Source organism: Electrophorus electricus, chromosome 24 (genome assembly GCF_013358815.1).
Source record: "Electrophorus electricus isolate fEleEle1 chromosome 24, fEleEle1.pri, whole genome shotgun sequence".
Lineage (NCBI taxonomy): Eukaryota > Metazoa > Chordata > Actinopteri > Gymnotiformes > Gymnotidae > Electrophorus > Electrophorus electricus.
In genome coordinates, this window is record NC_049558.1 from 10,729,522 (window position 1) to 10,749,904 (window position 20,383).

A 20,383-nucleotide genomic window follows, 5' to 3' on the forward strand; every position below is an offset into this window, starting at 1 on the left:
GAGGTCACAGTGCCCTTAGCCACGCCCCGTCTCCGCCCACCGGGGGTGGTAAGCCAATCAGAATTTTACACAAGATCCCGACCGAGCCCCAGGGTAACAGGGTGGGGGGTGGGACACTTGTCACCGTGTTCACAGGGTTGATAAGATATAAACTAGGATTGATTCACTGTTGCTCATATAAGCAGAGGCACTGTAAGGCATCGCCCTGTATTTCTCACGCTCGTTCCGTCGTTAGCACGATTTGTGGTCGCTGCAGTTCCCTTTGATGTGTCTGCGATACTATACTGTGTTACCAATGCCAGCAAGGCGGTCCAGTGACTCCAGTACAGCCAGTGGGACGTGTGTCCTGTCTCTTTAAGTGCTGTTTGTAAATATCGCTTGTCCCCGCCCTCTCCACCCCTTCTTAGCGAAGGAGGAGCTTTCGCTGCCACAGCGGCACCTGCAATCGGCCAATCACAGCACTATGATCCGTATGCAGTATTTCAACAGCCAATAGGATTCGCAGGAATTTTAAAGCCCTTGGTTGCTGACTTCGACTATCCACAAATACATTAACGAGGCCATTCAAAAATTCATTAACCTATTGTTTTGCTGTAAATAATTAAGGAATGATACATCAAAGCGATTTAACCTCATTCTGGAGTGTGGAATTGTGCAGATAAATGGCATGTTTTTTTACACAGTGGAGTAATACAGTTAAAATAACAAGAATGATTAAAAATTAATAAACATCTCTTGAATATGCATAGACCCCACTTGAAATTCAGGGTACGGCCCTCTGATGTAAAACGAAAAAATGTCTGTTGGGAAAAAAAAAAAATTATAATCTACAGTGAGAATGTTTTCATGTCTCAGCGAGATCTCCTCACTTTCATCTCTCATCACAGCCGCCCTACACCCTGCTGGAGTGTGTCACCGGACCTGGGTGGATGCTAATCGCAGTGTCGGGCTGACACAGACGCTGCCCTCTTACAGCTCGTGCAGAAGGGGGTGCTGGGGTGTAATTCTGTAGTGAGTGGGTAGAGAGCTGACTGACACAGGGCTATGCTTGTTACCTGAATGTGGACTGTCTTAAACAAAGATACATTTCCTCAGGGCTGACCTGAATGCAAGGTATGCGATGGGTGCATGTTTGTGACACCCTGTGATGTTCCTGAACATCTGACAAAAATACCAAGGATGCGCCCTGATTGGTTGTGTTATTTTTGTAAATACTTGGTTTAGGAGTAACACCCTTAGACTGCAGGACGAGCTCCTTGTCAAGCTTCATGGCTGTTGGAGACACGTACGTCTCTACACGCTTCAACCTACGAACCTGTTTAATCCGTCTGCTAACCCTCGTAACTCAATATAGGGTCATGGGGGGCGGAGCCACCGCGGCAGTACAGGGGGAAAGGCGGGACCCGACCCCGGTCAGGACGGCCGTCCATTGCAGGACCCTATTTTAAGCTTATTTTACTTATTTATTTAAAGAGTTTTTTACAACAGGCATAGTCTTAAGCAGCCTAAAATGAACTCTCCCTCTTCATTTCCAAAGTCATATTCAGGGTTAAGATGTGTTGGAAAGACCTCGACACACCTAATGAGGTATATACTGTGAACATATGATACACGTGTCCAGGTGGTTCCAATGAATACCTGAGATCCTCAAACAGTACAAATTTGAGTGCAAACGCACCCAAACAGGTTATTACCCCTACCACACCTGGATTTAAACTTTTAGCGAACGTGACGTCAGTCGTTAAAAGAGCAGGACACCAGCCCAGCTGAACTTCGCATCAACCTCCTCGCCTGTGGAATGTGATATTCAAGCTCGAACTAATCAGCTGGCCGACTCTGGCCTCTATGGTTACCAGGTGCAACACAACACCAGCAGCTAGCATTCCTCTCTGTCAAGTTCATGGCATAATGGCCACATGGAGTCTGATCTGGGACCATATCTAAGGCTCTCCTAATTACAGTGGAGATCAGAGTGTGTATAATGGAAACTGATCCCATATCAGGGCCAAAGGCCAGTTTCTAAATGGGGCTTGGCCAAACATGAATGTAAATGGTGATCCTGGAATCCAGCTTTAATGGTATTAAAATCATCTTCTGCCCTAAACCCACAGCACAGCATGTGCCAAACTAACTGTGTATATATTGATAATGGATAACTGTATACATGATAATGGCTATTAACTGACCAAGGTGATCCTTATGACTGCTAAATAGATGTAATAGTTGTTTTGTCTCAGTGTTGTAACGATTGGCCACCCTCCTGACATCCCTGTTTCCAAAGTTTCCCTGTCGTGTCTGTTTTCCTTCACTTTCTTGTTCTCTTCCTTGGTTTCGTTTTCTCCGCCCCTCGTCTGTTCCTCAAGTCCAGTCCTTGTTTTGGTTTTCCCTGGTCATATGTTCACCTGTGTCTGGTTAGTCCTTAATTGTTTTGGTTATTTAAGCCCTGGGGTTTGTCATCCATATTGTCTGTTATTGTGGTAAGCTAGGTTTGTTCCGTCATGTTTAGAGTACGCTCGCTATACTGTCCTCGCCCGTGCGTCTGTTTGCTTAATTCATGTGTTATTTTCCTCAGTGTTTTCCCCTTGCTTCTGTTTATTAGCCTTCAGTGTTTTTGTTACTCTCGCTCATTAAATAGTCTCCTGCATTTGCATTCTGCCTCTTGCCTCTTTCTTGCCTGAAACATTACAGTTGTTTTGTTTCAGTGTTGCTTTGTCTCGGTGTTTTGTCTCAGAATGGGACATTCTGTACCAGGGCTTTCCAATGGTGCCAGTGAGCCAGAGACTCCATGCCAGTGACATCCTGCCATGTAGTCCAGTGTAACACACACACACACACACACACACACACACAACATTCCAGTAAATACCATTGCTACTTAGTTCTGTAGTAACAAGAGAGAGAGAAGTGGGGAGAGGGATATATTTATGTTGCCTCTTCTTCGGTCAGGAATTACCTTTGTTGGAATTACCTTCTCCAGAGGAGCAACTGTAAACACACTGGCTGTTGCTGACTCAACGAGAGTGGTGTAGATCCAAGGTGAGACACACACACACACACACACACACACACACACACACACACACGATCCCGGATGAGACAACATTAAAAATCATGATGTGTGTTTACATAAACCAAACACAGTCCCAGCTGAGGGACTCTGAAGCAGCAGACAGCACGGAGTCTTTAAAGAGGAGAGTGTAGACACGCACACATGTACACGCACACACACGGAGAAACAACTGGAACAGAAACTAAAACTGTGCAGAGGGCTCACTCTGTACTCTGTGGGAAGATGAACTTTGCGAACCAAAACACTGTGTTTGGGTTAAAAATAACCCTTCGGTGAACAGAGAGTTTCCCTTCGTTCCATCAGTCTGTGTGCGCTTTGCATTTTATGTGTTTTTCTCAGTCTCTTACACACTCTGACTGAGCCTATTAAGGAAACATCTCAACCCTGTATACTCACGACCTACACCCCTACAAAGCCCTGAATAACCTCGATCCTTCACACCGGTCTGATCTTCCTCACAAACCTACTCGCATGCTCAGTACTCAGCTGGGCTGTGCACTGTTCCTTCCTCCACCCTACACCGCCATGGTGAACAAATTATTATTAAACCATGATGCAGCCTACCAAAAGACAGAACCAGCATATATGTAGGACAAGGAGATGGATAGTTTCTTGTGAGTTTTGTGCATCTCTGTTGGACCATATCCTTGTCTATGGGATGTAACGGAAGCTGAGTGAGGATCTGAGCCAGTGGAATCTGTACCAGTCTACTGCCTACTGTAATGTTGGCGTGCTGCACTCTGTGCTATTACAACACATACATGTACAGTGAGCGGTTTGCTCTGTAATCCTGTGTGCTGTCTGAAATTCATATCACATACAGTCCATTTGGAGTTACAGCATGCTCTTATTTTGTAAAATGCCTGGTTTACTGGACTTCTGTTTTAGAAGAACTGAGAGACAGCCACGTAATGGAGGAGCTGGAAATCATCAATATGATCATTGATAACAACATCCATCGTGTACAAGGGAGACAGAGGAGAGTTGCTGAGGATCAAGGACTGGTCCAGGGTGTTGTTGCAGTCAGCATCTCAACCACCGACCACATTTTTCGACGGATCAAGTTGAAAATGAATCGGGCCTGTCGTGTTCCTTTCCAATGAAACGCCAAAAGTTAAAACCCAGTGACTGAAGTATGTGCAAGTGTAGTTTCTCAGACATGGTATCAGGTGTCTGAGTGCAGTTGTGTATCACAGCGCTATGCACTGTAGCGTAGGCCGTGTGATGGCATCTGGGACAGTATCAGCTAACACCTGTCTGCACTGCGTCCTGGTTCACGACTGAGGCTGCATTCACTGGCATCTTTCTACCTGTGTTCTCTCCCCTCCGAACCCTGGAGAGCGCTCTCCGTTCTGGCCTGGTGGTGGACAGTCCACGACCGAGTGGCCCTCTCCTCTGGGCCTTGCAGGACGCTGTGGGGCGGTGTGGAAGCGTGGGGGGTTTTACCCCTGCCTGTCTGGATCTAATGTTGCCTGTGGTGTTAATGAAATTCTCTGGTTTGGCAGGTGAGGCAGAATAAATGCGAGGTTCATTATGTATGTACTGTTTGTCTTTGGTTTATGTAAATGCCTGGAGATTATTTTCCCTGAATTCCATCTTCTTTATCAGCTGTCTTTTACCCAATTTCAGTTTACTACAGTATATTGAGGAATTAGAGATTTTGAAAATTTGTACACGTTGTGTTTTTATACCGCGTTCGTCATGTAAAGAGGTTGTTCTGGATCGTAGTTTCTGTTACTCGCTGTAGCAGTAGCAGGTTGTTGTATTGATCTCACCAGTGTGTTGTGGGCATGTATTTGTGTATTTTATGGCCTTTCTGTGATATCTGAAGACAGTTTGGTGTAAATGAGAGGTGACGTGGTTGTGAGTGGAGAGTTTGATGTTTGTGGATAGTTTGATGTTTGTGGATATGAGTGAGCAGCTGTGCATTTGTGCTTAGTTTTTGGGAAATGGACCATAATTGTAAGAAATGTGTCTTGGCAATCAAAAATAACTAATCTGCTTTAAATTCTGCTAACAGGTTTGTTCAGCATCTTAAATCAAGCACAAGGTTGAAACTGTTCCCTGTCTTATCATGAGAAGAACAAACTTCCCTTTGTTTTCTGAAACATGAGTTAACAGTGGCCACCAAGAGCCAACATGCAAAGTAGCTAAGCAAATTTAGCACATGACTACGGGTTACGTCCCCTTCGCAACACACACACACACGTGCATGTGAGCAAACACACAAAACTTAAACACACTAACAAGTGGCACGAAGGTCTGAAATTACATGACTGCCTGTCTGTCTCTTCCTGAAATATTTTCTGCCTCCCAGTTTCCCCGCCTTCGCCCGCTCCCAGCTCCATCTGCATACCGGCCTGATTCCTACCCACAAGCGTGCTGCAGGCTATAAACAGGTGTGTACGCAGGTGTGTACGCAGGTACAGAGGGGCTTCTGAGTACGCTCACAAGCAGGGATCTACTCATGAAGTAGAATAATGTGTTTGAGGAAGGCGTGAGAAGGGCAAACCCTGTGATCATTACACTACTGATGATTAACCTGACCGGCCATACCGGAAACATGTCCATCGCCGTGGTAACGTCGGTACGAAACAGGACACTCGCGCCTCCTCGCGTGCCTGTCATACTAAAAGCTCTGTGACCTTCCGATATGCAAGACGTACAACCTGATCAATATACTGACGCGGCACGAGCCCAAACATGCAAAACTAAAGTTATGCGCGCTTGCAGAAGCTTTAATTAGAAGCGCGTGCTGTTCAGGTCACGTTTCACTGACAAGAAACGCACAGCACGCGGTTTCCCAGAGTGCTTTACAAGAGGATACAACAGCAATAAAACAAATCTAGAATAAAATGACGATAAATAAATTACGAAAATACGGAAAATAAAAGATAAAGCAAAGAATAACATACGATCAAATGAAAGGTAAAAACCAAGCATGGAATGAAACAGAAAAGAGACTCGCTGAGAGACGCAACACCTCACGAGCGTCTCTGTGTAATCATATTTTGTGGTTTTGATGCCTCCTAGTTGTCAAAAACGGATGTTACATTTATCTGCCAGCAGATGGCGTAACACTGCTGAGAAATAAAGCTCATCCCATAGTCTGGTCCCTGCTGGATCCATAGTGTTAGTAGTGGCTTACATACCGTAACCATGACAACAGTGGTTTATCAGCACCCCTTTGCCACTATAGACAGTGATGAGTAGCCAGAGGTCTGAGAAGGACATCCCAAAACAGTGGTCTCAGACATAAACATGAGAGGCACTGAAACATGTACAGCTATGGCTAAAACTTCCTGGAGTCCAGTGGATGTCAGGAGGGTTCACACTTCAACATTCCCACTAGTCCTCAGAGAGAGTCTCAGAGTTTAACCAGACATGCCACCTGATATGAGAGAGTCTTGTGGTTTGCACAAACAGTCTCTCTTTTGGCCAGCAAAGTTCAGGTCCAACCCTAACCTAACTCACCTGATCCAGGTACCTAACCTAACCTAACTTAACAGATCCAGGTACCTAACCTACCTCATTTGACCTTGCTCTGACCTTGTCTGTGGTCTTAGTCAGTCTCTGACCCTGTCTGTGGTCTTAGACACTCTCTAATCCTGTCTGTGGTCTTAGTCAGTCTCTGACCCTGTCTGTGGTCTTAGTCAGTCTCTGACCCTGTCTGTGGTCTTAGACACTCTCTAATCCTGTCTGTGGTCTTAGTCAGTCTCTGACCCTGTCTGTGGTCTTAGTCAGTCTCTGACCCTGTCTGTGGTCTTAGACACTCTCTAATCCTGTCTGTGGTCTTAGACACTCTCTGACCCTGTCTGTGGTCTTAGTCAGTCTCTGACCCTGTCTGTGGTCTTAGTCAGTCTCTGACCCTGTCTGTGGTCTTAGACACTCTCTAATCCTGTCTGTGGTCTTAGACACTCTCTAATCCTGTCTGTGGTCTTAGTCAGTCTCTGATCCTGTCTGTGGTCTTAGTCAGTCTCTGACCCTGTCTGTGGTCTTAGACACTCTCTAATCCTGTCTGTGGTCTTAGACACTCTCTAATCCTGTCTGTGGTCTTAGACACTCTCTGACCCTGTCTGTGGTCTTAGTCAGTCTCTGACCCTGTCTGTGGTCTTAGTCAGTCTCTAATCCTGTCTGTGGTCTTAGACACTCTCTAATCCTGTCTGTGGTCTTAGTCAGTCTCTGACCCTGTCTGTGGTCTTAGTCAGTCTCTGACCCTGTCTGTGGTCTTAGACACTCTCTAATCCTGTCTGTGGTCTTAGTCAGTCTCTGACCCTGTCTGTGGTCTTAGTCAGTCTCTGACCCTGTCTGTGGTCTTAGACACTCTCTAATCCTGTCTGTGGTCTTAGTCAGTCTCTGACCCTGTCTGTGGTCTTAGTCAGTCTCTGACCCTGTCTGTGGTCTTAGACACTCTCTAATCCTGTCTGTGGTCTTAGACACTCTCTAATCCTGTCTGTGGTCTTAGTCAGTCTCTGACCCTGTCTGTGGTTTTAGACACTCTCTAATCCTGTCTGTGGTCTTAGTCAGTCTCTGACCCTGTCTGTGGTCTTAGACACTCTCTAATCCTGTCTGTGGTCTTAGTCAGTCTCTGACCCTGTCTGTGGTCTTAGACACTCTCTAATCCTGTCTGTGGTCTTAGTCAGTCTCTGACCCTGTCTGTGGTCTTAGTCAGTCTCTGACCCTGTCTGTGGTCTTAGACACTCTCTAATCCTGTCTGTGGTCTTAGTCAGTCTCTGACCCTGTCTGTGGTCTTAGACACTCTCTAATCCTGTCTGTGGTCTTAGTCAGTCTCTGACCCTGTCTGTGGTCTTAGACACTCTCTAATCCTGTCTGTGGTCTTAGTCAGTCTCTGACCCTGTCTGTGGTCTTAGTCAGTCTCTGACCCTGTCTGTGGTCTTAGACACTCTCTAATCCTGTCTGTGGTCTTAGTCAGTCTCTGACCCTGTCTGTGGTCTTAGTCAGTCTCTGACCCTGTCTGTGGTCTTAGACACTCTCTAATCCTGTCTGTGGTCTTAGTCAGTCTCTGACCCTGTCTGTGGTCTTAGACACTCTCTAATCCTGTCTGTGGTCTTAGTCAGTCTCTGACCCTGTCTGTGGTCTTAGACACTCTCTAATCCTGTCTGTGGTCTTAGTCAGTCTCTGACCCTGTCTGTGGTCTTAGTCAGTCTCTGACCCTGTCTGTGGTCTTAGACACTCTCTAATCCTGTCTGTGGTCTTAGTCAGTCTCTGACCCTGTCTGTGGTCTTAGACACTCTCTGACCCTGTCTGTGGTCTTAGTCAGTCTCTGACCCTGTCTGTGGTCTTAGACACTCTCTAATCCTGTCTGTGGTCTTAGACACTCTCTAATCCTGTCTGTGGTCTTAGTCAGTCTCTGACCCTGTCTGTGGTCTTAGACACTCTCTAATCCTGTCTGTGGTCTTAGTCAGTCTCTGACCCTGTCTGTGGTCTTAGACACTCTCTAATCCTGTCTGTGGTCTTAGTCAGTCTCTGACCCTGTCTGTGGTCTTAGACACTCTCTAATCCTGTCTGTGGTCTTAGTCAGTCTCTGACCCTGTCTGTGGTCTTAGTCAGTCTCTGACCCTGTCTGTGGTCTTAGACACTCTCTAATCCTGTCTGTGGTCTTAGTCAGTCTCTGACCCTGTCTGTGGTCTTAGACACTCTCTAATCCTGTCTGTGGTCTTAGTCAGTCTCTGACCCTGTCTGTGGTCTTAGACACTCTCTAATCCTGTCTGTGGTTTTAGTCAGTCTCTGACCCTGTCTGTGGTCTTAGTCAGTCTCTGACCCTGTCTGTGGTCTTAGACACTCTCTAATCCTGTCTGTGGTCTTAGTCAGTCTCTGACCCTGTCTGTGGTCTTAGACACTCTCTAATCCTGTCTGTGGTCTTAGTCAGTCTCTGACCCTGTCTGTGGTCTTAGACACTCTCTAATCCTGTCTGTGGTCTTAGTCAGTCTCTGACCCTGTCTGTGGTCTTAGTCAGTCTCTGACCCTGTCTGTGGTCTTAGACACTCTCTAATCCTGTCTGTGGTCTTAGTCAGTCTCTGACCCTGTCTGTGGTCTTAGTCAGTCTCTGACCCTGTCTGTGGTCTTAGACACTCTCTAATCCTGTCTGTGGTCTTAGTCAGTCTCTGACCCTGTCTGTGGTCTTAGACACTCTCTAATCCTGTCTGTGGTCTTAGTCAGTCTCTGACCCTGTCTGTGGTCTTAGTCAGTCTCTGACCCTGTCTGTGGTCTTAGACACTCTCTAATCCTGTCTGTGGTCTTAGACACTCTCTAATCCTGTCTGTGGTCTTAGTCAGTCTCTGACCCTGTCTGTGGTCTTAGACACTCTCTAATCCTGTCTGTGGTCTTAGTCAGTCTCTGACCCTGTCTGTGGTCTTAGACACTCTCTGATCCTGTCTGTGGTCTTAGACACTCTCTGATCCTGTCTGTGGTCTTAGTCAGTCTCTGACCCTGTCTGTGGTCTTAGTCAGTCTCTAATCCTGTCTGTGGTCTTAGTGCACCTGTAATGTCTGCCAATCAGACACACGTTTGTCTCATATTCCTGATGAAAGGGGATGGTACAAATGACACCAGAGTGCACGTGGAAATGCAAACCTGCACCTCCAACCCGCAACCCCCCACTTCAGCGTTACTTCACCCTCACCCACTGCATACCGTGCGCCCAACAACAACAGCAACAACAACAACAACAACAACAACAACAACAATTAACGCTACAGCTGGACTCCTTGACCTTTATAGGATTTATTGACCAAAACCTAGCATGTCAAAACCAGGGTCAATACCTATTTAATGTTTACAGTTGATTACAAGAATAAACATTACTTGTGTGTGTATGTGCTTGTGTGTTGATGCACACAATGCTTGTGTTTGTGTGTTTCTGTTACTATACAAAAGCCCTGTATGTGTAGTGTTGCCTGTAGAATACTATAAACACCTACAGTTATAAAAATATATGGTTACAAACACCTACAGATATGGAGTCTGTTCATTTGTTTTGTACTTTCACTGATTGAAAAGTATTTTCCTTCCTTCAGTTGTTCCGCAACTGTCCTGCAAACACTGTTGTTTTTTGTGTCTTAATGCAAAACTGCTTTGTAAACAACCACTTTGCAAACAATCACATTGTAAACATTTGCAAATGCCTTTTTCCACACATGCACTTCTTCAAACACCTTCTCCCCACAAGACACCTGAGCTTATGGCTGTATTTGTATATTTGTTTTTGCAGAGTAAGGTTTGGGCCCAGGTCGGGGGTTCATTAAGCCCCCAGAGGTCATTAAACCAGAATTCCTGGACTCCCTGTGAGAAACAGCAGGAGTTGATGGCCATATGTTTGAGCTTAAATTCCAAGGGGGTTGTGCCAGTGAGAGGCATAGCGTCTACAGTATCTTATCTACTCCCTGCTGAGACGACCAGAGGAACAGACCCCTCCCCCCCGTCCACCACAAACAACTCGAACCAGCAAAGAGTCGCCACTTTACACTCACACTTGCTCGGAAACTGACAACCAAGTGGACGTCTCTAGGTTTGCGTACAGACGTGTCTCTAGGTTTGTGTACAGACGTGTCTCTAGGAGTGCGTACAGACGTGTCTGTAGGTGTGTGTACAGACGTGACTGAGTGTGTGTACAGACGTGTCTGTAGTTGTGTGTACAGACGTGATTGAGTGTGTGTACAGACGTGTCTCTAGGTGTGTGTACAGACGTGACTGTAAGTGTGTGTACACTCCTTATCTCCAGTGGAAGACATGCACTTGTTTCGAGTCACTTGTTACACAGTAAGCAATCATTTATTTATGGCATTTAGCAGGCACTTTTATCCAAAGCGACTTACAATTATGACTGAGTACAACTTGAGCAATTGAGGGTTAAGGGTCTTGCTCAGGGGCCCAACAGTGTCAAGTCAAGTAGCTTAACCACTGAGATGCCACTGTCCAATCAACTGATTTGACCCATGTGATGTGTTAATTTAAAGTAATTCAATTATGAGTGAAATTAAATGTAATTAATTATCTGACTGATGTCAGCTTGGTTGAGCTAAATTTGTCAAAACCCACACGAAGAGAATGAAGCTTGTGTTTGTTTGTGAGATGGGGAGAAGTGTGAAAGTCTCGTGAGAGCAGGCCTGACCCGGCGTGAAGACCAGAGCGTTTATGGGCCCATCGTTTACCCTGACGAGAGACAGCAACCTTCTCTCAGGCAACTGGCATCTCTCAAGTCATCCTGCATCAAAGAGCGCGGGTCGCATAGCGCGCCCGCCAGTGGTAGACCCCAACCTACCTGCGGTGTCCTTCCCCTGAGCTGCACTGCACACGTTCCAGTCAGTGTGTGCCTACAATTAATTGTGTGAACAGAATTGCTTTCAAGTTTACAGAAATGTATGTTTGAACAAGCACACACACACACACACACACACGCAAACACACAGGCAAAACCGAATCTAAGCAAACATCTATATACTCCTAGAGAAATGTACCAAAGACAAAGCTACACCTCCAGCCACAACGCCCTGATCGCTATGGCGCTACAGTAACAGTCACTCAGCCCTATGCAGGAGACAGGTCTAAAGTTCTGGAGTGCTCCCACAGAGAGTTTATTAGTGCTTGCTCTGTATAGCTGCCTTGTATCCCCTTGAGCAACACAAGGAGAACATCTGTTCTTAGCGGAGGACATTTTTATGCTTTTGGTCGTCTTGCTGTCCGGGCTAGGGGGTCACACTCCCTCTGGACTAAAAGCATGACCTCTGACCTGTGACCTGTGGCTGTTTTCTAATCCTGAGTGACAGGTGTAAAAATCAAATCAGTTACAGTTATGTGTATCTGTCACTGTCATACAGTAGGTATCTCTGTAGGCATCACTGTCATACAAGACATTAAAAAACACATTAAAAAATATAACATATAACAAGGGACTATATAGGCGAATGTGCCAATATTGTAGAATGTAACAATATCAAATAAAGGAGTATCAAATACAAGACACTACAGAACTATGAGATGATGTCCATACACAGATCTGAAGACACTACAGATTTAGCAGATGATGTCCATACACAGATCTGCAGACACTACAGAACTATCAGACGATGTCCATACACAGATCTGAAGACACTACAGAACTATCAGACGATGTCCATACACAGATCTGTAGACACTGCCATTTATGCACAAATTGAATTGTCTTGAACCTCTGTACCCCAGTTTGAATGCAAGTTTGAATGCTAACTGACTGTGGACTGGTGACTGCCATTCAGTGTATTCATCAGCTTTTGCACTGGTGTCAAAGATGTCCCCTCCCGAATTAGACGTGCAAATATGCCCAAGGCGAAATTAGGTTTAAGTTGGGCAGAAATCTTAGACTCGACAGTTATTCCGCCAGTGCTTATGACTCTGTTCATTATAATGACTTTTACAGCAGTCTGGCCCGTTTGACCTCCGTCTTTTAGGCGTCGGCCAGCACGCATGATCAACGTGTGAACTGTTCGGCATAGCGCGACATTCCGGGCGGCGTGGACAATAGCGCGCATAGACAGGTGTAGCCCCCCTCCGCCACTACACACGCACAGCCGCCCGAATACTAAACGAGACCACTTAACACCGTCACATGCAGATCCAATGGAACAATGAGGCGCATTGCGGTTAAAAGTCAATCACTTTCCAACTATCTCACGCTTTTAAGATTCAAAGCGAAGGTAAACACCGGCCCGATTGCGCACCGGCACGACCGATGGCGCAGCGATCGGCCGCTGTCAGGACGCAGGCGTGCACAACGCGACATTGTTCGGGCGAGCCACGTTAATGTTCACCCGCTCCCCGCCGCGAGCACGCTCGGGAGAACAGCGCTTCTTTTCATGCGCGTGAAACGCACTCCCGCAGTGTCCGGCTGTAGGACACATGAGTTGAGAGCGAGCTTCTGTTGTAGGACACATGAGTTGAGAGCGAGCTTCTGTTGTAGGACACATGAGTTGAGAGCGAGCGTCTGTTGTAGGACACATGAGTTGAGAGCGAGCTTCTTTGTTGGAGAGAATGAGGAAAGACGGGAGCGTATCCTCCATGCGCTCGTAAAAGTTGCTCTTCCGTGAGAACTGAATTGCGTACTGTTCAAACTTGCGCGCTATGGACCCGGTAGGTTGACGGGTAGAATAAAAAAGTAACATGTAAAATATGAACCATCCTTTACTAAATTGGAACATATATGTGTGTGTGTGTGTGTGTGTGTGTGTGTGTGTGTGTGTGTGTGTGTGTGTGTGTGTGTGTGTGTGTGTGTTAGTTATGGAGTTGCGTGGACAGCTCCTCCGGTTTAGTAGAGGTCCTGGTTGCTAGTAAATTTGCCGACAGGGGGCGCTGTGAGCCCATAAAGGGAATGGTTTATGTCAAGCTTTAATGTTTTTTTCGGTGAAGTTGTAAACAGCCCTGACTGATTTCTGGCATAGCATATATAATTACAAACGTTATAATGACCCGGCCTAGTTACGCAAAGACGTAGCACAGTGGATTTACAGTCTCGTGACTGGCAGTATGGCAAAGCAATAAACTTTTTTTTCCTGATTTGAATGGTTTGCACGCTACAGTTGTGTTGATCTTTGGGTGACTGATTAAAGCTCATCAAACTCACTGGCGTAATCCTGTTAGAGGTGCGCGTAATGATCGCCTATTAATGACATTTACACTCATCGATGGGCAATAAGCGCGCAGATCGTTCCCTGGGGCACCTGCAGGCGCGAGCTCACAATGGGAAAGGGGCGGGGCTAGAACCCCAGCCCTACCCCTGCGCACCCGGCCGCGCTATATGAAGACCCGCGCAGGATGGACCGCACTCAGACTGGCCAAATACGAGCGCACCGTCTGTCCGAGCAGCTTTGAAAGACGTTTTGTTTTGTTTTTTTTTTGGTTGTAACTTGTCTTGGAAGTTGACATCGCTCCTATAGCCCGCGGTGAGATCTGAGCGGTCAGCACGGACTGCCGCGGATTTACGTTACGCACGAGAATAACGGGATCGGGCTTGCAAAATGCCTCGTTCGTTCTTGGTCAAGAAGTATTTTACAAACAAGAAACCCAACTACAGCGAACTGGAGAGCCAGAACGGTGAGTCAGAACTTTCCCAACTTCCACAAGTTAAATCATGAGGGGCTTAAAAAGCGCTCGCGCGTTTGTGTGTGTGTGTGTGTGTGTGTGTGTGTGTGTGGGCGTATTGGCTGTTTTGTTTCACAAACGTTTATTTTAATGTCAATAGAGTAAAGTTTGTGTATATTTATTAAAAAGTAGTCGGCTGTTCCTTATCGTTACCACAAACGTGTAAGACGTTGCAAACAGAACAGATCAGAAAATCGTTTGTAAGCAGGAATGAATGTTTACATCGCGTAACCAGATCAGGAGCTGTAATGATTATGCACGCGGTGTAATCGGTGCTGTGGCTACGTGAGCTCGTGAGGGAAGCGGCTCACGTCCAGCTCGGAGCTGTTCTAAGCCACAGGTGACATCCTCTTGAATCTCCAGTGCGCGGTGTTAATACGCCCCATTAGTGCATAGCTGGTGAACGGCCAGACCCACGCCCCTCTTACGCACACAGTACGCGCAGGTATTTCCACTTTAAAACGCGTATTCCGAGGACAATTCAAATATGTCGGTGTTACTGGAACTTCATGCTGGAGGCACAAATGTCAGTCGGTTGTGGCTTTTTGGGGAGTAAATACAATAATCGAATATGCCTGTTGTGGGGGCTTTTCTTTGTGGTAATACCACTGTAACATGATACCAGAGCATCAAAACAACTTCACCATATAAGTGGATTAGACTTTAGTGAACGACCACCTGACTCTATCCCCCCTTCTCTCCCCTTCTCTCTCTCTCTCTCTCTCTCTCTCCCCCTCTCTCTCTCCCTCCCTCCCCCAGGTCCTCTCTGTGCACTTGTGCCTGAGCGATACCCTCTCGCTGAACTTCCTACCACCACAGATGGGTCCCTGGTCTCCACCTGCTCCCCCACCCTCCTGTGGAGCGTCGGCCTGCCCCTGTACTCGGCCCCCTCCGCACCCTCCCCCAACCGACCGCTGGACCTCAGCTCCCCGTCCAGCTCGGGCGAGGAGGACGAGGGACGCACCTCTGACCCCCCCAGTCCCGACCCGGCCGAGCGGTTCCGGTGCGGGCGGTGCGCGAAGTCGTGCAGCAGCCCTGCTGCTCTCTCGCGCCACCAGCTGAGCCACTGCGCGGCGGCCGAACCCGGACTCGGCGCCGTCGAGAACGCCCCGGCCGGCCCGGCCGGCAGGGTGCCGTTCCGCTGCAAACACTGCCCCAAAGAGTACAACAGCCTGGGGGCGCTCAAGATGCACATCCGCTCCCACACGCTGCCCTGCGTGTGCAACACATGTGGAAAGGCCTTCTCCAGACCCTGGCTGTTGAGAGGACATATTCGCACACACACCGGTGAGTGGACACACTCGAACGCGCACACGCTGGGTCGAGCACGGTGACGTTACCAATTAGCAGCATGTAGTGTTTTGCGAATGATTCACACGACTGGAATTCTTATTATAGACACGGTTCACGTGGAGCCCGTAGCTTCTGTGTCATTAGCATGTTACAAGGTGGGAACTGTGGATCATAGTTCAGGGTGTAATGATGTCTTGGTAATAACACACCCACAGTCAGCTGGGCTCTGGGCTGTGGTGGATGAACTTCATCTGTCACAGTTAAAAACTACAGCAATCTGCATCTTCAGAAGTAATTTTACACAGGTGCTCACGTATATCCTTTATAATAATTAATGCAGAAAATGTACAGCAGTTCTGAAAGGCAGGAGTGTTGTCGTAGCTTGCTGGACTGCAGGTGTGACGTGTGTGTGTGTGTGTGTGTGTGTGTGTTTGCAGGTGAGCGGCCGTTCTCCTGTCCTCACTGTAACCGGGCGTTCGCTGACCGTTCTAACCTGCGTGCTCACCTGCAGACGCACTCGGAGGTGAAGAAGTACCAGTGCAACACCTGCTCACGCACCTTCAGCCGCATGTCACTGCTCCACAAACACTCCGTCTCCGGTTGCTGCTCGTCTGCCTAGCTGCGTTCGCGCGCGCGCACACACACAGTGGGAGATGTCAGAACCATCTAACCAACTTTCCATTGACTGAAGCTATACATATGAGTTTGGAAGGAAGCTGTACAGCTGGATTACACCAAAGATGTTTTGTTTTGTTTTTATATATCAGTACAGTCTTAAGTGCCTTTTGCTGCCTGCGTGCGAATCAAAGCAGAGATTTCCATGTGTTTTTCTTGACTGTTTTTTCACACTGAGAGACTGTTTACAGAGAGGCAGTGTGTCTTGCCTGGACGCTTCAGAATGTTTTCAGATTTCAGATCTGATGGAGGTGGAGGCGGAGCTGCTGGTGGAGGAGGCGGAGCTGCTGGTGGAGGTGCAGCATGTTCTGCAGTTAATTCCCAAGATGCCCATCAGTACCGGCAGGTCCAGCCCTCTCCCGTGCAGCTGCAGGAGTGTGTGTGTGTGTGTGTGTGTGAGCTGGGGCGGGGGTCGTCTCTCACCATGCTCCACACACACTTTACAGCGACGTATTGAGACAGCTGTCCGAGTAGCGCGGTTGCGGAGGAGTGGTGCTGACAGATGCCTCGGAGCGGGAGAGTCTTTCCACACGTGCAGCCTCTTCTCCTGGTTTCTGGCAATGCTGCAACCTGACACCAGGCAAGGCAACGGATCGCTGTCACACGCTGCCTAGCGACGCCACATCGCTCTGGCCGCAGTCCCCAGCACGCCCCACTTACACGCTTGTATTTGTATTTCCCGCCCAGGCGTTTGGTGATGGTCATTGTCTGCAATATTTTCTTGTTTTTCTGCTACAATAAAAAGTGATTTTCACTCCAATTCGTCTGTGCACTAAAGTGTTTCAAGCACGACTGTTGAAAAAGCGAAATTGCTGGATTTTCTCTTAGTAAACAACTACGGCGAACTCGATTGTATGATTGTAGGTGACAAAACCAAAGACATGGTGTGGAGATGTCTTTTAATCCGAGTAAATGCTGGGTGCTTCAGGACGCCTGGTCCAGGGAGAGCAGGGTAAACCTTGTGAATCAAGCCAAACAAACCTTGCGCAACTTTTCAGGACTTCTGCCATAGTGAAATAAATTGGTGTGTCCATGCGCTGTTGGCGAAGTGAGTTTGTACAGCAGTCTTCTCACAGGAATGCTATGCAGAATTATTATTTTTGTTATTTGGGTCCTTTGTATCGCCAGACCTTTGTATAGCCAACCAAAGTGTTCTTTTTCAATAAACTAATTTATGTTTGTTTAAGAAAACAGTCTGTTTACTGAGTCATAAGAGCAAAAGACTGATGACTGGATGTATTCTGTTTGTTGTGTGGCTTTGCTAATAGATTTTGATGTAGCGTGTAGGTGTGTGTGTCTGCATGCAGGACCAAAAGATGTGTTGAGTGACGTGTGAAGCACCTGTGCACACCTGTGCACACCTGTGCACACCTGTCATGCTTCTGACTCCAGCTACCTGAATACTAACGACACAGCAAAGCTGACACACAGAGGAGAGAGAGAGAGAAAGAGAAGATGGAGAAAACAAACAAAAATGGCAAAGGGAATCAAGGGACAGACGCCACACAGATCAGGAGCACTGTTACTCAGAGACAGTACCGTTACTGAGAGAGAGTACCATTACTGAGAGAGTACTGTTACTGAGAGAGTACTGTTAGTCAGAGAGAGTACTGTTACTGAGAGAGTACTGTTAGTCAGAGAGAGTACTGTTACTGAGAGAGAGTACTGTTAGTCAGAGAGAGTACTGTTACTGAGAGAGAGTACTGTTAGTCAGAGAGAGTACTGTTACTGAGAGAGAGTACTGTTAGTCAGAGAGAGTACCATTACTGAGAGAGAGTACCATTACTGAGAGAGTACTGTTACTGAGAGAGTACTGTTAGTCAGAAAGAGTACTGTTACTGAGAGAGAGTACCATTACTGAGAGTACTGTTACTGAGAGAGTACTGTTAGTCAGAGAGAGTACTGTTACTGAGAGAGAGTACTGTTAGTCAGAGAGAGTACTGTTACTGAGAGAGAGTACTGTTACTGAGAGAGAGTACCATTACTGAGAGAGTACTGTTACTGAGAGAGTACTGTTAGTCAGAGAGAGTACTGTTACTGAGAGAGTACTGTTAGTCAGAGAGAGTACTGTTACTGAGAGAGTACTGTTAGTCAGAGAGAGTACTGTTACTGAGAGAGATAAAACACTCCCAAGCAGAGGAAATGTGTGGCTGGCCAGCACCACTCAAACCAGTGTATCCAGCTCTACTCCTGTCCCATGCTGGAATCAGTTAAACATGGGAAGCCCCAGCACACCAAGCCTCAGTCCTGGCCTGAACTTCAGGGGCTTTCCTGGTGTAGACCCGCCTCCGCCCCGCCTCCGCCCCGCCTCCGCCCTCTCTCTCTCTCTCTCTGCCCCCTGCTCCCGCCCACTCTTTTCCATGAACCACATGTGGGATCTACAATGCCCTGGTGACCTGTTCACTGACGCCAGCCAGTCTTGCTGGAGCAACAATTCTGCTCCTCAGCTGCTTATAAGGCACAGAGCACTGGGATTGTGTGTGTGTGTGTGTGTGTGTGTGTTTGTGTTTGTGTGTGTCTGTTTGTCTGTTTTGTGTGTGTGTGTGTGTTAGCAGGGAGACACATTATTCTGGTGGGTGAAGGTCTGTGGGTTTGGCTACTCTGGTTTGATGTGGTTGGTCTGTCGTCCAGACACTGACTCAGACATGTGAGATGTGGAGGGGAGTGTGAGGCTTGTGGAGGGGAGTGTGAGGCTTGTGGAGGGGAGTGGGAGAGGGGGCTGAAACCCCTCCAGTCCGGGAGTCATGTTCTGAGGGGGTGAAAAAATGTGTGTGGGTGGCGTGATGGATGAGAAGGAATGATGTAAGGACCAACTCTTCCACTGTGAGGGGCGGAGTTTGCAGGAAGCTACAGCGCGCCTACTTACCTGTGAGGGGTGCAGAAAGGCTGCAGTGTGTGTGTGTGTTGTCGGACTCACTAAAGAGCAGCTAGCGTTTCTGGGAGCCTGTCGGCACTGTGTATTGTGTGTCTGTCACTAATGGGGTTGGAATGTCACATTAGTCAAGGACCACATGTGTCATGCTCACGAAATGCATACGCACAAATGCAGACACACACACACACACACACACACACACACACACACACGAATGCACATATGTACACACATGCCCACACACACTTGCTTAAGCACTAGTGTGTACACATGGACATGCACACACACACATACACACAAGGTTAAGGATTTGAATGAACACACAGACACACACACACATGCACAAGCTTAAACACTTGCATGTACACACAGACGTGCACACATGCACACACACACACACCAAAGACGTTTTGACTGATCTCACAGCCACAAGGTGCCTCCTACGCTGAGAAACCCCCTCCTCCGGTGCAACATGGCCCTTGTGTTTCTTGCAGTTGGAGGTTGAACTGCAAGCTCTGCATCTGGGAATTGGGGTGAAGAAGGGAAAAAGGCAGACATGTGGAAGGCTAAATTTAGAGAGACGTTTTTCCACTGACGCTGCGACTGGCCGAGCAAGAACAGCCACAGAGATCGGAACCGAGCCCCCTGATGTCGCAGGGTTTGGGCCGTCTGGACGCTTTCTCTCTCTCTGTGTGTGTGAATTTGAAACTGCCAGTGTGTTTCTCTGTGTGCGTGTGTGACTTTGAAACTGTGCCAGTGTGTTTCTCTGTGTGTGTGCCTTTGAGACTGTGCCAGTGTGTTTCTCTGTGTGTGTGTGTGACTTTGAAACTGTGCCAGTGTGTTTCTCTATGTGTGTGTGACTTTGAGACTGTGCCAGTGTGTTTCTCTATGTGTGTGTGACTTTGAAACTGTGCCAGTGTGTTTCTCTGTGTACGTGTGTGACTTTGAAACTGTGCCAGTGTGTTTCTCTGTGTGTGACTTTGAGACTGTGCCAGTGTGTTTCTCTGTGTGTGTGTGACTTTGAAACTGTGCCAGTGTGTTTCTGTGCATGATGCATCTCTCCCCCTCTCTCCACAATGACAGAGCTCCCGACAGCATGAGGCCTGGACAGATTTGGTTACTGCCCGACGGCCGGAGTGTGTGAGAGTTCCCCATCAGCTCTGCCTAACACACACAGCACTGCAACACTCTGTTTCTAGTCTCCTGGGCAGACTCGTTTTTGCTGACCTAGTTTAAAGGGGGGGGGGGGGGGGGGGTCATTTTTATTCCTCCCCTATTCCCCCCATTTTTTCTCTCTCTCTCTCTCTCTCTGTCTCTTACTCACTCTCTCTATCTAT

General features: G+C 47.5%; 1 protein-coding gene across 1 annotated transcript; it reads left to right on the plus strand.

Annotated features, from left to right (window-relative positions):
* Positions 1-13,888: 13,888 nt before the first annotated feature.
* On the plus strand, positions 13,889-17,362 carry snai1b (snail family zinc finger 1b). The gene is made up of 3 exons (XM_027025277.2): positions 13,889-14,155; positions 14,963-15,490; positions 15,934-17,362. The coding sequence occupies exons 1-3, from the start codon at positions 14,080-14,082 to the stop codon at positions 16,113-16,115; spliced, it is 786 nt and encodes a 261-aa protein (XP_026881078.2). The 5' UTR covers positions 13,889-14,079; the 3' UTR covers positions 16,116-17,362.
* Positions 17,363-20,383: the final 3,021 nt, after the last annotated feature.

Bases quoted from the DNA above. Each gene is read 5' to 3' on its own strand.
- snai1b (XM_027025277.2), top strand. From the start codon at position 14,080: ATGCCTCGTTCGTTCTTGGTCAAGAAGTATTTTACAAACAAGAAACCC. The intron at 14,156-14,962 runs GTGAGTCAGAAC...TCCCTCCCCCAG, and splicing joins CGAACTGGAGAGCCAGAACG to GTCCTCTCTGTGCACTTGTG. The intron at 15,491-15,933 runs GTGAGTGGACAC...GTGTGTTTGCAG, and splicing joins ACATATTCGCACACACACCG to GTGAGCGGCCGTTCTCCTGT.